The sequence below is a fragment of the Triturus cristatus genome, chromosome 1_2, assembly GCF_964204655.1.
Source record: "Triturus cristatus chromosome 1_2, aTriCri1.1, whole genome shotgun sequence".
NCBI lineage: Eukaryota > Metazoa > Chordata > Amphibia > Caudata > Salamandridae > Triturus > Triturus cristatus.
Genome location: NC_140580.1, coordinates 1,082,724,250 through 1,082,736,601, shown reverse-complemented (window position 1 = coordinate 1,082,736,601; position 12,352 = coordinate 1,082,724,250). Strand labels below are relative to the sequence as shown.

The 12,352-nt window shown below is 45.9% G+C and overlaps 1 protein-coding gene across 2 annotated transcripts in view; it reads right to left on the bottom strand.

The window, feature by feature from the left end:
* Nucleotides 1–306: 306 nt before the first annotated feature.
* QSOX2 (quiescin sulfhydryl oxidase 2) overlaps nucleotides 307–12,352 on the bottom strand; it is a 265,478-nt gene continuing 253,432 nt past the window's right edge. For both annotated transcript variants that reach the window (XM_085613372.1, XM_085613380.1), the window contains one exon: nucleotides 307–2,530. In XM_085613372.1, the coding sequence (XP_085469498.1) occupies nucleotides 1,977–2,530 (554 nt within the window). In that variant the 3' untranslated portion in view covers nucleotides 307–1,976. The remainder of the gene's footprint in view (nucleotides 2,531–12,352) is intronic.

The following is a 12,352-nucleotide window of genomic DNA, read 5'->3' as shown; positions in this document are numbered from 1 at the left end:
TGAGCTAACCTCTGCAACACTGAATCTAAAGAAAGCGTAAACAGTCCATGCTCACATTCTGAGACTGGAGCAAGTATTTACATCAGTGCAAGCGGAGGTAGTGCAGGGTCCACTGACCTCAACTGTGACATGAATGTACCCACACAACATTTAATGCACATGTGCACGGCCTATTATGAGGCAGCATTATCTCAAACACATCACACATTTGACTGATAGAGCACAAATCACTGCTGCTGCGAGATCCCTCACTCCCACCAAACCAAATCCTACCATGAGCAATAAAAAAAAAAAGTTATACTTCAGTAATGCCACAGGACAATGATACTTTTTATTTTGTCACATATTTATGAAAAAATACAAAGCCCACAGAGAACGCCCCAAAACAGGAATCCTGAATCCCTTTCACAGTAGTCTCACTTCATAACAGTCACACATTCATCAAGCAGGTGAATTAGGAAAAGGTGATCTCGTATTACCAGCAAAACATTTCAACTCCCTGATTATTACATTGTAATGGAGAACGAAGGTTTGTGCCTCTCAAAAGATCCTATGCGGATGCACACTGGTGCTATGTAATAACGATCTCTCAAGTTGAAGGTCACTGTGAAGTTCTGTTGGGTAGCGACTCATGGTCCAGAAGACGTTTTGGCACTTTGCTACAAAAATCTAACGTTATCAGAATCAGTAGAGGAGTGCTCCCTCTCTCCCTCTTCAGAACTTCAACTGGATTAGATTATATTTCTGCACCATGGGGGAAAAGTACAGACTCCTTCATGAAAACTGCACTTATACAATGCCTCAAAATTACAAAGGCAGCTTATAAAATGCGCAGACATTGAAAGCCTGAAAGAGATATCAAGGAGCCTTCTCCCAGCCCCCTTCCCACTCACCAACACCCCCACCTCCCATCAGTTCCAACAGAGATTAGCAAAATCTCTCCCAATCTTGGCCTCGGAAAGATCAAAGCTCCCTGCAAATCCACATCCTTTGACTTCCGAGTGTTTCTTTTTTTGCCTATGATCGCAGCAAAGTCCCTTTGTGCAAAACAAAATACAGCTGCAAAAGAAACAGCCAACAAAAATAAATAATTGATTACTTCTGTTCTTAAGAAGAAAAAACAGCACCATCAGCATCTTCCAAATGAGAAGCCTAAATAAAATATCTTATGAGCTGGGAGCAGAGGGGGGCTGCCCTGGGCAAACATTAGAACCAAAAGAAACAAGAAAAAGTAGAGTTCATTTAAAAATATTCCTTGGAAGCTTCCCACTTGGAATGTCAGGGAATGGAGTTCCAAAAACTCTTCAGGAGATTGATCAGTGAAAAGTTGTAAAGGGAGCAGACCAACAATCTGTTCCAATGGCTTTGCTGTCAAATTGGGTAAAACCCAAAACGGAATTGGTCCACTATGTTAATTTGGTCACGAGAAGCACCAAAAAATCCAAAACTGAACATTGACACAGGAAGCAAAATATTTGGAAAAAGAAGCAAAACCACCAATGACTACAAAAAGCCACTTAAATTAAAAAAGACAACCATTTCTAAAACAAAAACGGGGAAAAAGAAAATTGCAGTCAAAAAATGATTGCATACATGTTGAGCATATTGTGGCTTCCGCAAAAAGGATTTATTTTTTCCATTTCAAAATGGCCCAAAAACCGAAGCGGATCACTGATCCATAAAAAACGTGGGTTTTTTTCACAATAGAGTTCTTTCTTGTATTTTTTTGTATTTCATAAATATTTTTTTTAAAAGGTGCTTGAGTGTGTAGTCAAACCGTTGAATTCTACAGTAATATTTGAAGTAGGCAACAGCAACCTCTGATGAGGGTCAGTGAAGAAGAGCAATAAACACGTTATAAAACACACGCACCCACAAATATTAAAGCTGGTTTCTGGCACAGATGTTCTGGATAGGGTGATAATGCCATTTGAGAATTAAAAAAAAAAAAAGAATGGTCAAGATAAAAGAAAGTCCTACACATATGGACGACTATATCTCACTTTCCATCTCCTGGATCTCATTCGGAAGAAAAAGTACATGACCATCAGGAATAAAGAGGAAGCAACATACAGAACCACGCACAGGCTCATGTCAATGTTCGAAAACCCGATCCCCAAGAAGGAGATCGATTTTTTATCCTCTTCCTGCACAGCCAGCTTTTCTAGCCCCCTTTTATTGTTGTCTTTCGAGCCGGGATGATTATGTTGCACTAATTTATCCGAGATCTCAGGCTTCAGTTGGGAAGCATCTTTGGAATCCTGGACTGCATTGTTGTCCTTCCCACTTTGGTTCTTTTTCAAGGTTTCGTCTTTTTTTTCGGCCTCCACCATGTTTTCTAACTGCTTCTCGTCGGTCTCCTTCAATGTGAACAGGTCGGACGTATTGTCGATGCTGTAGAAATGCTTCAGAAAGGCAAGCACCTCTGCTTCATTCCAGATATGTGGTTCCTTTTCTCCACGGCACGAGGGACAGAGATCGTGAGTCGGCCACTGAACTTTGGGAAACTTGGGATCCTCGCTGGGGGCACCTGGGTAGTAAAGTACACAACATAGTTCAATGCACAAGTTGAACGCTGTTACTTCAATTACAAGACAAAAACAGCAATTTCTGCTACAATGCAAGTAACATGTTTTCAATACTAGGGTCCCTCTAAAGCAACTGTGAACCCATCTGCTTTTTCTTGTGTGACCATCAAAGGCAAATACAGAAAATGAAATGACTAGTGTGTGTTTTCCAAATCCCTTGTAAAAAAAAAAAAACATGTGAATGCTTAGCCCCAAAAAGTATGGAAAAGAGTGGCAAAGACATTCCATCACTTGTAATAACATTTGAAGATTAAGCTCTGCCCTTTAATTGAATAGGTGACAACCCCTAGTATGAAGTACATGCCCACAGAGGCAACAGTATCCAGAGAAAACTCATCAACCCACAGAAAAATATAAGCTCAACCCTTATAGGCGTAAGAAAAAGTTGTTGAGAATTTTTATCATCCAAGTCTGAAAACAAGCTTAGAATTAAATGTAAAGGTTTACGCGGCTTCTGGATGCGCTGCATTAGGTCCAATAAAAAGTTAAAATTACCACACGTATAAAATGGTAGACCTAAACCACTATAGACGCAAAATGAGGTTTATTGTAGACCACCCTACTGTGGTGTAAAGAAACTTAACACTTCTTACTGGAGGCACTGAAAGTAATCTACTCTTGGTGATTCAATCATGCCATAAATTGATCTTTAGTGCAACAAACACAACACAAGCGCTGATTCAAAGGTGTCGCCAGTTTCCACGAGTCATACAACTGTCAAGCTTCCACTTTGGACAACAAACGCCATGCGCCCCCCAACTGATATCATAGAGCGGTATGGATGCACTATTGTGTTGTACGCTGATGGCACACAGACACACAGCGAATTGTGACTTTCTCCCAAAATGCCGCAGAATCGGCAGAACGATTGGGCGCATGCCAGTCAGAGGTAGCTGTTTGGAGGAGGTGCAGCGGTCTTAAACTGAATACGGGTAAAACTGAGATTCTTATTCTCGGGAAACAACCATCCATCTGGTCTACAGTATGGTGGCCTGAAACTTTGGGACCTCTTCCTACACCCAAACCAAAAGTAAAAAATCTAGGGATCAGGTTCGATTCTAAAGTGTCATTCTAAAGCCAAATTACAAGCCTAGCAGGACAGTGTTTTAGGATCTTGAAATCCCTCTAAACAATTCTAGCATTTCTGCCAGAGAAAGGCAGAAAAACACTGGCCCAGTCTCTTATTACATCTACACTGCACTACGGCAATGTGCTATATATGGGAGTCTCGCAGATACGCATTATGCGACTCCAACAAGTACAGAACATGGCAGCAAGCGTACTGTTTAATTTGCCCAGTCGCGCCCCCTCAGCTCCTGCCTTAGCCAAATTGCACCGGCTCCCTCTGAAGGAACGAATCTCTTTCAAGTCGCTCTGCTACTGCCACAGAATTCTTAATGGCAAGGATCCCAGATACCTCTATCTAATGATCTCGGACTACTCCCTTAGAAGATCTGAGGTTGGCGAACACCTTGCTAGTAATCATCCCTAGAATCAAAAAAACTCGCATAGGAGTATGTTTGTTTAGTTTCCCAGCAGCAAAAATACGGAACTCACTACCGCCTATTCAGGCAGGAGAAGTCAGAAATCTCGTTTCATAACAAAGTGAAAATCTGGCTAATTAGATCCATTTAGCCGGGCCCTCCTGTTTTTGTAGCTGGACACAGAGGATATGAAACCGAGGCGCTGGGACACACCTTGTGACGCAACTACACGCTTTACAAAACACCTAACTATTATTTACAAAACACCTTATTATCACTTTGCCCTGTCTAGATCTTGTGAACACAAAATGTACAGAACAGGATCTGCAGAGACCAGGATCAATCATTACATGAAGGATGGTAGTGGGACTGAAGCAGCAGAAGTGCATTCATCAAGAACTTATATCAGTCAAAAGAGAAGGACCAAATGTAATTCCAAGGATGCAAGTCTAACTTGCAACTACTGAACGATGAATCCTTCTCACCGTGAGATGGTCAAAGAATACTTATGAGAGACGGAGGGATTTTGAGGGCTGTAGGATTACAGAATATATTTTAAGAAAACACAACAAACCAGGAATCTTCACTGTTATACAAAAGAATCAAAACAATGGAAACTACGACAAAAAAAGGAAATGAATCAAATGGGGGTCTAGTAAAGAATATGTTTCAGTTCAGTGGACAGGAGTATTAGTTCACATACTCTAAATCAAACATCAAACAGCAGCACTTGCTACCACTATAAAAAAAAACATACGGCAAAGGATACCCAGACGTTTGGAAAAATGAGTACGCTTATGTTGTTCGCCTGTTCACAAGCAGAAGAAAAATAAGATGATGTTACAAAGAATAAACAAAACTACCAGTCTAACACTCAAGAAACTGGTCATACAGTTACTGTAAACAACTTCTCTCTGCAGCCTGGCAGTTCACCCCATCAATATTCCAGATCAACAAGATCCTAACTTTGGGAAAGTGATTTTACTAAGAAATCCAGCAAGAAGCCTAAATCCTCAGAGTGGGTAGTAACGATGGGAAAATCCGTTACATAAGAGTAAGTGTCAATGTTATAGGCACTAGGAAACACTTTTCTAAAAATATGAGGAACCTGTATAGAAATGTCTTATTAAAACGAGGGAAGAAAAAAATAAACTCGAGACTAGATTGTATTGTATACAATGGGAATCATCCTCTACAATGCTGCCTTTACCATGCAGTGACTTTACCATGCAGGTATGTTTTGTGCCTTTACCAAGCACAATAAGTACTGTTACGGTAAATAAATATATATAGAGGGTTTAGATGGGATCAGAGTTAAAGGGGGGTTGGGGAGGGTAATGTTAGGGTCGATAAAGTAATTTTATGGTGTAGGGGTAGGTAGGGGCAAATATAAGTTTAGGGTTTTGGGGTGGTAAAGGTAATTCTAGGGTTTAGGGATGGGTAGAGGTAAAGAGTGATAAGGGTAATTTTGGGGTTTGGTGATGGGTAGTGGTAAAGGGTGCTAAGGGAAATTTTAGGGTGGGTAGCGGTAAAGGGTGGTAAGGGTAATATGAGGATTCAGGGGGTGGTTAGGGTAATATGAGGGTTTAGGTGTGGGCAGTGGTAAAGGGTGGTAAGGGTAATTCTAGGTTTATGGGGTGGGTAGTGATAAAGGAGGGCAAGGGTAACTTTGAGGTTTAGTGGTAGGTAGTGGCAAAGGGTGGTTAGGAGGCTTTTTTTTTTTTTTTTTTTTTTTTAAGGAGAGGTTTGCCCCCCCCCCCTCCCCCCCCCAAATAAAAAAATATGGGTTTTACTTACCTTGTCATACTTGATACTTGCCTTGACTGGTAAAGGCATGTGCGGTGAGGCATCTGAGTAGTAATGGGCATGCATGGTAAAGCCATGCGTGGTGAAGGCATGCACTGTACAGACATACAAAAAACGGATGCAACTTTACAAAATGAGAACAGCTGATATTAGGTTGCATTGTGATATTTGTAACACGCTCTCCAGCACTGATATCCGACTGATTTCGGTGAACTTTTTTAATTCTATTACCAGGCTGGGAATCCCCTCTAAATTTAGCAGGATTAAAGTCATACAATGTTTATCTAGGAGATATATTCACCTATATGTGTCTATCCGCCATTAAATCGATGAGTTAAGTCTAAATCTCACGCCTCAGTGGCCATCCAGATGCTTTTCTTTCAAGCATGGAAAGAAGAAAAGCAATGCATTTCAACATCACAAGTGGATAGTTGAAAGAGCCTAATGTGATAAAACTATAGTAACAGGTGAGTAACGTTTTCCATTCTAGCAACTGACCTTCCATAGTCACATGTCTTTGCATTAGATGGCAAAGAAGCACATTTGGCCACATTAGTATTCCTCACTCGCCCCTGGAACACAAACCAGAGTTTGCTCCAATCTGTTCTTAAAGAGTTCCGTTTTCAGCATCCTACTGAAGGCGATTTTTAGGCTCTCAGGGCTGAGTTGAAATTGTTCAATAATATTAGGCCCTGCATGGCCAGGGCCCAGTCCGTGTGTTAACGGTTCCTGAACTATTGTTTGGCTGATGGTTTAAGACATCAATGAATAAAGGTTCCGGACTGGAGCTTCGTGAGGGGCAGCTTCGGAGGGTTGTACAGGAAAAACTTGCAGAAGGCCCTATGCTTCGTGCAAAGGGGCCTTGCATTGATTCCTGGATACAATATGGTATGAATGAAGGCTTTCGGTATACACCAGTAGCGATCTCGGGTGGACAGTCTGACTGCCTGCGTTTTTAAACCATTGAAGCCTGGTAACAGCCAGCATGTTCTGAGGGCTATGTATGCCACAATGCAGTACTCCGGTTTAGCCAAAAAGGACATTTCCTTTGAGCACTGGCAATTGAAATTTGGTTACCAAGGGTTATTTATTGAGGACTTAAACACAGCTAATATGATGAATAATAAAAGCCACCTAAGCCTTTGGATCTTAGAACTAGGTAACCCAGCAAAAAGTATAAGTGTGGAACGTAGTGATACCACATTAGTACCCAACAGCAACAAGTCTGTACTGGGAAGTTTGGCTCCTACGCAGTCTGGGACGGGGCATAAATACAGAAAGACAGAGTACGTCGATATGTATAATCAGGACATCATCCTTTGTAAATGCGCCTTCTCTTTCCTCTGAAAGTCAATAAAATGCAGCGACACAGCAAATAACTATGTGGGCAAGATAAGAGATACACTTTTTGAAAAGCATGGTCAAAAAAGCTGTGGTCAAAGAGGAAACAGTAGACAATGCAGCAATCGCCAATGGAAGTGATAAAAGGATCTTCACAGAACCCATTTTTTCATGCAACCTATTTAGGGATCAACAGGCTAAACGACAGCAAAGACGGTAACTACATTAAAGCAGAGGGCATCATTTTCTAAAGGATGGAGCTGCCAGTCACGTCACTGCCTTCCGCCCTCTTATCCTGTGAAGCACACAAATGAACATCCTTTCTTTTCTTGAATCTGGTCGGCAGAGAATGGGCACTCGGGCACCAACATTTACAAATTCCAAATCTCCTCTCAAGGCGGAAAAGTTATGTGAATGGATTACAGGCATTTTAAGAGGTTTACTGGGGCTATTTAACACTCCTCACCGATTGTGGGAGATAAACCATGGCAAAAGACTGAGTTAGGACCAAGTATCAAAATGGTTACTTACCAGTAGGAGTAGGTTTGCAGCTTGAAGAATTTTCTGGATTCACATTCTGTGCATTATTCTGGCATCTAGTGGCTGGGTCCGGAACAGTCTTTTTTTTCTTGTTTTGGGAGTTGTCGACCACCATTTGGTGCCAGGTACGTCCCCCTGTGTGACGTCAGACGGCGCTCTGGAGGTCGTTGTGCGTGGTAGCCATCTTCGGATTCTTTTTTCTCTCTGTGTCCTTAGTCCTTTAGATGGTTCCTAAGTTAATTATAACTTACTTCCCCACCTGTTTGTATTCCATGTAGGGGAGGCCGGGTGGGTCGCATGTGAATCCAGAAAATTCTTCAAGCTGCAAAATTACTCCTACAGGTAAGTAACCATTTTGTTTTGCAGCATGAATCCTTTTCTGGATTCACATGCTGTGCATCAGATTATGTAGGGGTTTCTACCATCTTGGGGAAGCGGTGGTGAGAGGAAGACTTTGCGAACAGGTGTTGAATTACTTTGTCGTAATTGTGCTTCCTTATTCCGTTGTATGTCCACACAATGTTTGGTGAAGGTGTGTGGTGAGGCCCATGTAGCTGCTGCGCATATAGTGTCTATGGAGTCACTCCCTTTTTCCTAGTGGAGTGAGCTGTTGGTTGTACCGTTAATTCTTTGTTAGCAGTGGTATTGCATAGTTGGATGGTTTGGACTATCCATTGTGAAATTGTTGCCTTTGTGACAGGCGTCTGTGTTAGTTTGTGCATAGGCAACAAACAACGGTTTGGTTTTGCGGGTTTGTTCTGTTTTCTGTTGGTAATACAGTAGTGCTCTCCTTACATCCAGGGTATGGAGGCTTTTTTCCCCCCTTTTGTTTTTGGGTTTTTGAAGAAAACCGGAAGGAGAATACTTTGATTTAAGTGACATCTGGATACCACTTTTGGTAGGAATTGTGGGTTTGTTTTTAAAATAATCTTGTCCTTGTGGATTTGCATGTATGGTTCTTGTATGGTTAACGCTTTCAGCTCACTTACTCTTCGTATGGATGTAATGGCAATGAGAAAGCTGTTTTTAAAGTGATGTGTTTGAGTTCTGCCTGATGCCTGGGCTCAAGCGTTTTTGTCGTAAGTTGCGTGAGCACTGTAGAACAAGTTACTTACCTTCGGTAACGATGTATCTGTAAGAAACATTAGTTAGTTAGATTCCTCACCTTAGAATATCCCCAGGCGTCAGACTGGATCCGGAAGATTTTTCGTCAGCAATACCCCTTGCGCGTCGCTAGGCGTCGTCTGCGGCTCCGCGTCCGTCGTCGGCGTCGGCATGACGTCGGAGTACTTAGACGCCACCCTCGCGCGCTGACGTCAGTTCTTGTACATAGCCTTCCGCGCCAGGAACGCAGAGCCATGCAAGATACCGACACTGGTGCCAAAAAATTGTAGGGCCCTAAAAGGGATAGCCTTAACCCTAGATGTCAGTTCGCAGAACGGGGAGGATGGGTGGGTCGGTGAGGAATCTAACTAATGTTTCTTACAGATACATCGTTACCGAAGGTAAGTAACTTGTTCATCTGAAAAACACGTTAGTTAGATTCCTCACCTTAGAATAGATACCCAAGCAGTACCATCCCCGGTGGTGGGTCTGCGAACCAAGATCACACCAGAAAGTCCTGGAGGACAGAACGGCCAAAGAAGCCATCCCTCCGGACTTCGCTGTCTAGGCAATAATGCCTGGCAAACGTGTGTAGCGAAGCCCACGTAGCCGCCTGACAGATGTCCTGCAAAGGGACTCCCCGTCCCAAAGCAGTAGTAGCCGCTGTAGCCCGAGTGGAATGGGCGCGCAGCCCAACAGGAGGGTCCTTTTTCGCCAAGGAGTAACAGATTTTGATGCCCAAAACGACCCACCGGGAGATGGTCAGTTTGTGCACAGCTTTTCCCTTCTTCGCACCAACGTATCCAACGAAAAGTTGGTAGTCCACCCGGAACTGTTTTGTGCGGTCCAAATAAAAAGAGAGTGCACGCTTTGGGTCCAGACGGTGGAGCCTCTCTTCCTCTTTGGAAGGATGCGGAGGCGGAAAGAAGGTGGGCAAGGTGACAGACTGCCCAAGATGAAAGGGAGTCACCACTTTCGGTAGAAAAGAAGGACGAGGCCGAAGGACAACCTTGTCCGGATGAACAGAGAGAAAAGGAGGCTTGGACGATAGAGCCTGGAGCTCACTCACCCGTCTAGCCGAGGTGATGGCTACCAAGAAAGCAGTCTTAAGCGTCAGAAGACGAAGAGGACAATTGTGAAGAGGCTCAAAGGGAGCGCACATCAGAAATGTGAGAACAAGATTCAAGTCCCACCGAGGCATTACGAAAGGAACAGGAGGGAACTTATGAGTAATGCCTTTAAGAAAGCGTTGAACCACAGGGGACTTGAAAAGAGAAGGCTGATCAGGAAGCCGTAAGAAGGCAGAGAGGGCAGCAAGATAACCTTTCAAGGTGCCCAGTGCAGAGCCCTGCCGGGCCAAAGAAAGAAGAAAGAGGAGAACCTCAGAAAGAGGGGCGGAAAGGGGATCCACAGCCTTTGCTGTGCACCATGCCACAAATTTGTTCCACCGGCAGGCGTATACCGTCTTTGTGGAGGGACGCCTGGCTGCCAGAATGATATCACAGACTTCAGGAGGCAAGTCAAATGGCATCAACTGCCGCCGCTCAATCTCCATGCATGGAGGTGGAGGCTGGACAGGTTCGGGTGGAGGACCGTCCCCTGCTGCTGCGACAGAAGATCCTCCCGAAGGGGCAGACGTATCGGAGGATCGGTCAACATACTGAGTAGCTCGGGATACCAGTACCTCCGTGCCCAATCCGGAGCCACCAGGATGACTTGGGCCCGGTCGTGCCTGATCTTCTTCAGCACTCTGGGCAGAAGTGGTATAGGCGGAAAGGCGTACAACAGACCGCAACTCCACTCGTGACGAAAAGCGTCGCCGAGCGAGTGCCGCCTTGGAAATTCCTACGCGCAGAATTGCTGACATTGCGCGTTCTCTTCGGTGGCGAATAGATCTAACTGCAGAAAGAGACCTTGCGCCACTTCGGAGTGCAGACGCCATTCGTGATCCATCATGCACCGGCGGCTGAGTTAGTCTGCTCTGGCGTTCAGAGAGCCCGCCAGATGTTGAACCACTAGGGTGACGCCCTGGTGTTCCAGCCACGTCCAGAGGCGCAGAGCCTCCTGACAAAGGGTCCACGACCCCACCCCGCCCTGTTTGTTGCAATACCACATGGCGGAGGTGTTGTCCGTGAACACCTGCACGACACTTCCCCTGACAGAGGGAAGGAAGGCTTTCAGTGCAAGTCGGATCGCTCTCAACTCCAACAGGTTGATGTGGAGGCGAGACTCCGCCGGAGACCAGAGGCCTCTGATCTCCGCCTCTCCCATATGGCCACCCCATCCCAGGAGGGACGCATCCGTCACTACGACATGCTCCGGTTGGGGAAGGGAGAGGCTCTTGCCCGTGACCCAATCGCGGTCCGTGAGCCACCACTGCAACTGCTGTGCAGTGCCCTCCGAGATCAAGACATGGTCGGACAGGTTGCCGTGATGCTGGGCCCACTGAAACTTCAGGTCCCACTGCAGAGCCCGCATGCGCCGCCTGGCGTGATGCACTAGTAGGATGCAGGAGGCCATCAGCCCCAGAAGCCGCAACACTAGCCTGACCGAAACCCAGGATAGAGGCCGAAAGATGGGAATCAGGGCCTGAATATCCCGGACCCGCTGTTCCGGCGGATAGACCCGGAACTGCGCCGAATCAAGAACCGCTCCGATGAAGAGGAGCTTCTGAGAGGGACTCAGGTGCGACTTCGGCACGTTGATGGAAAACCCCAGCAAATGCAGGAGATCCGCCGTAGTCTGGAGGAGGGAGACGACTGCCTGGGGCGAGCCCGCCTTCAACAACCAGTCGTCGAGATAGGGGGAAGACTGGAACCCCTGATCTGCGCAGATGAGCTGCGACCACCGCCATCACTTTCGTGAACACCCGAGGGGCACTGGTGAGGCCGAAAGGGAGCACGGTGAACTGAAAATGCTCCTGGCCCACCGTGAACCGCAGGTAACGCCGGCAGGACGGGGATGTGGAAATATGCGCCCTGCCGGCCCACCGGTCCAACGCTACCATCCAGTCTCCAGGGTCGAGGGCAGCTAGAACCTGAGCCAAAGTCAACATTTTGAACCGTTCCTTCCGGAGGAAGGCATTGACGTTCTGGAGGTCAAGATAGGGCGTAGGCCCCCTTTGCCCTTCTTGGGAACCAGAAAGTAGTGGGAATAACAACCACGACCTACTTCTGGGCTCGGAACGCGCTCGACGGCCTCTTTGGCCAAGAGGGCCGAAACTTCCTCTCGCAGAAGATTCAAATGATCCTCCGAGATACGGTGGTGCTGCGGTGGCATGGCTGGAGGGGTCGTCTCGAAGGGGAGGGAGTAGCCCCTTCGGACGATTTGCAGCACCCACCTGTCCGAAGTGATGGTACGCCAGTGGAGCAGGCGATGGCGAACTCTGCCGCCCACTGGCGAGGAATGGGCCGGAAAGCTCGGACTAGGAAGGCTTGGAGGCGGATGCTGCAGGGGTGGATGTGGGCTGACCGCGTCGTCCTCCAGAAC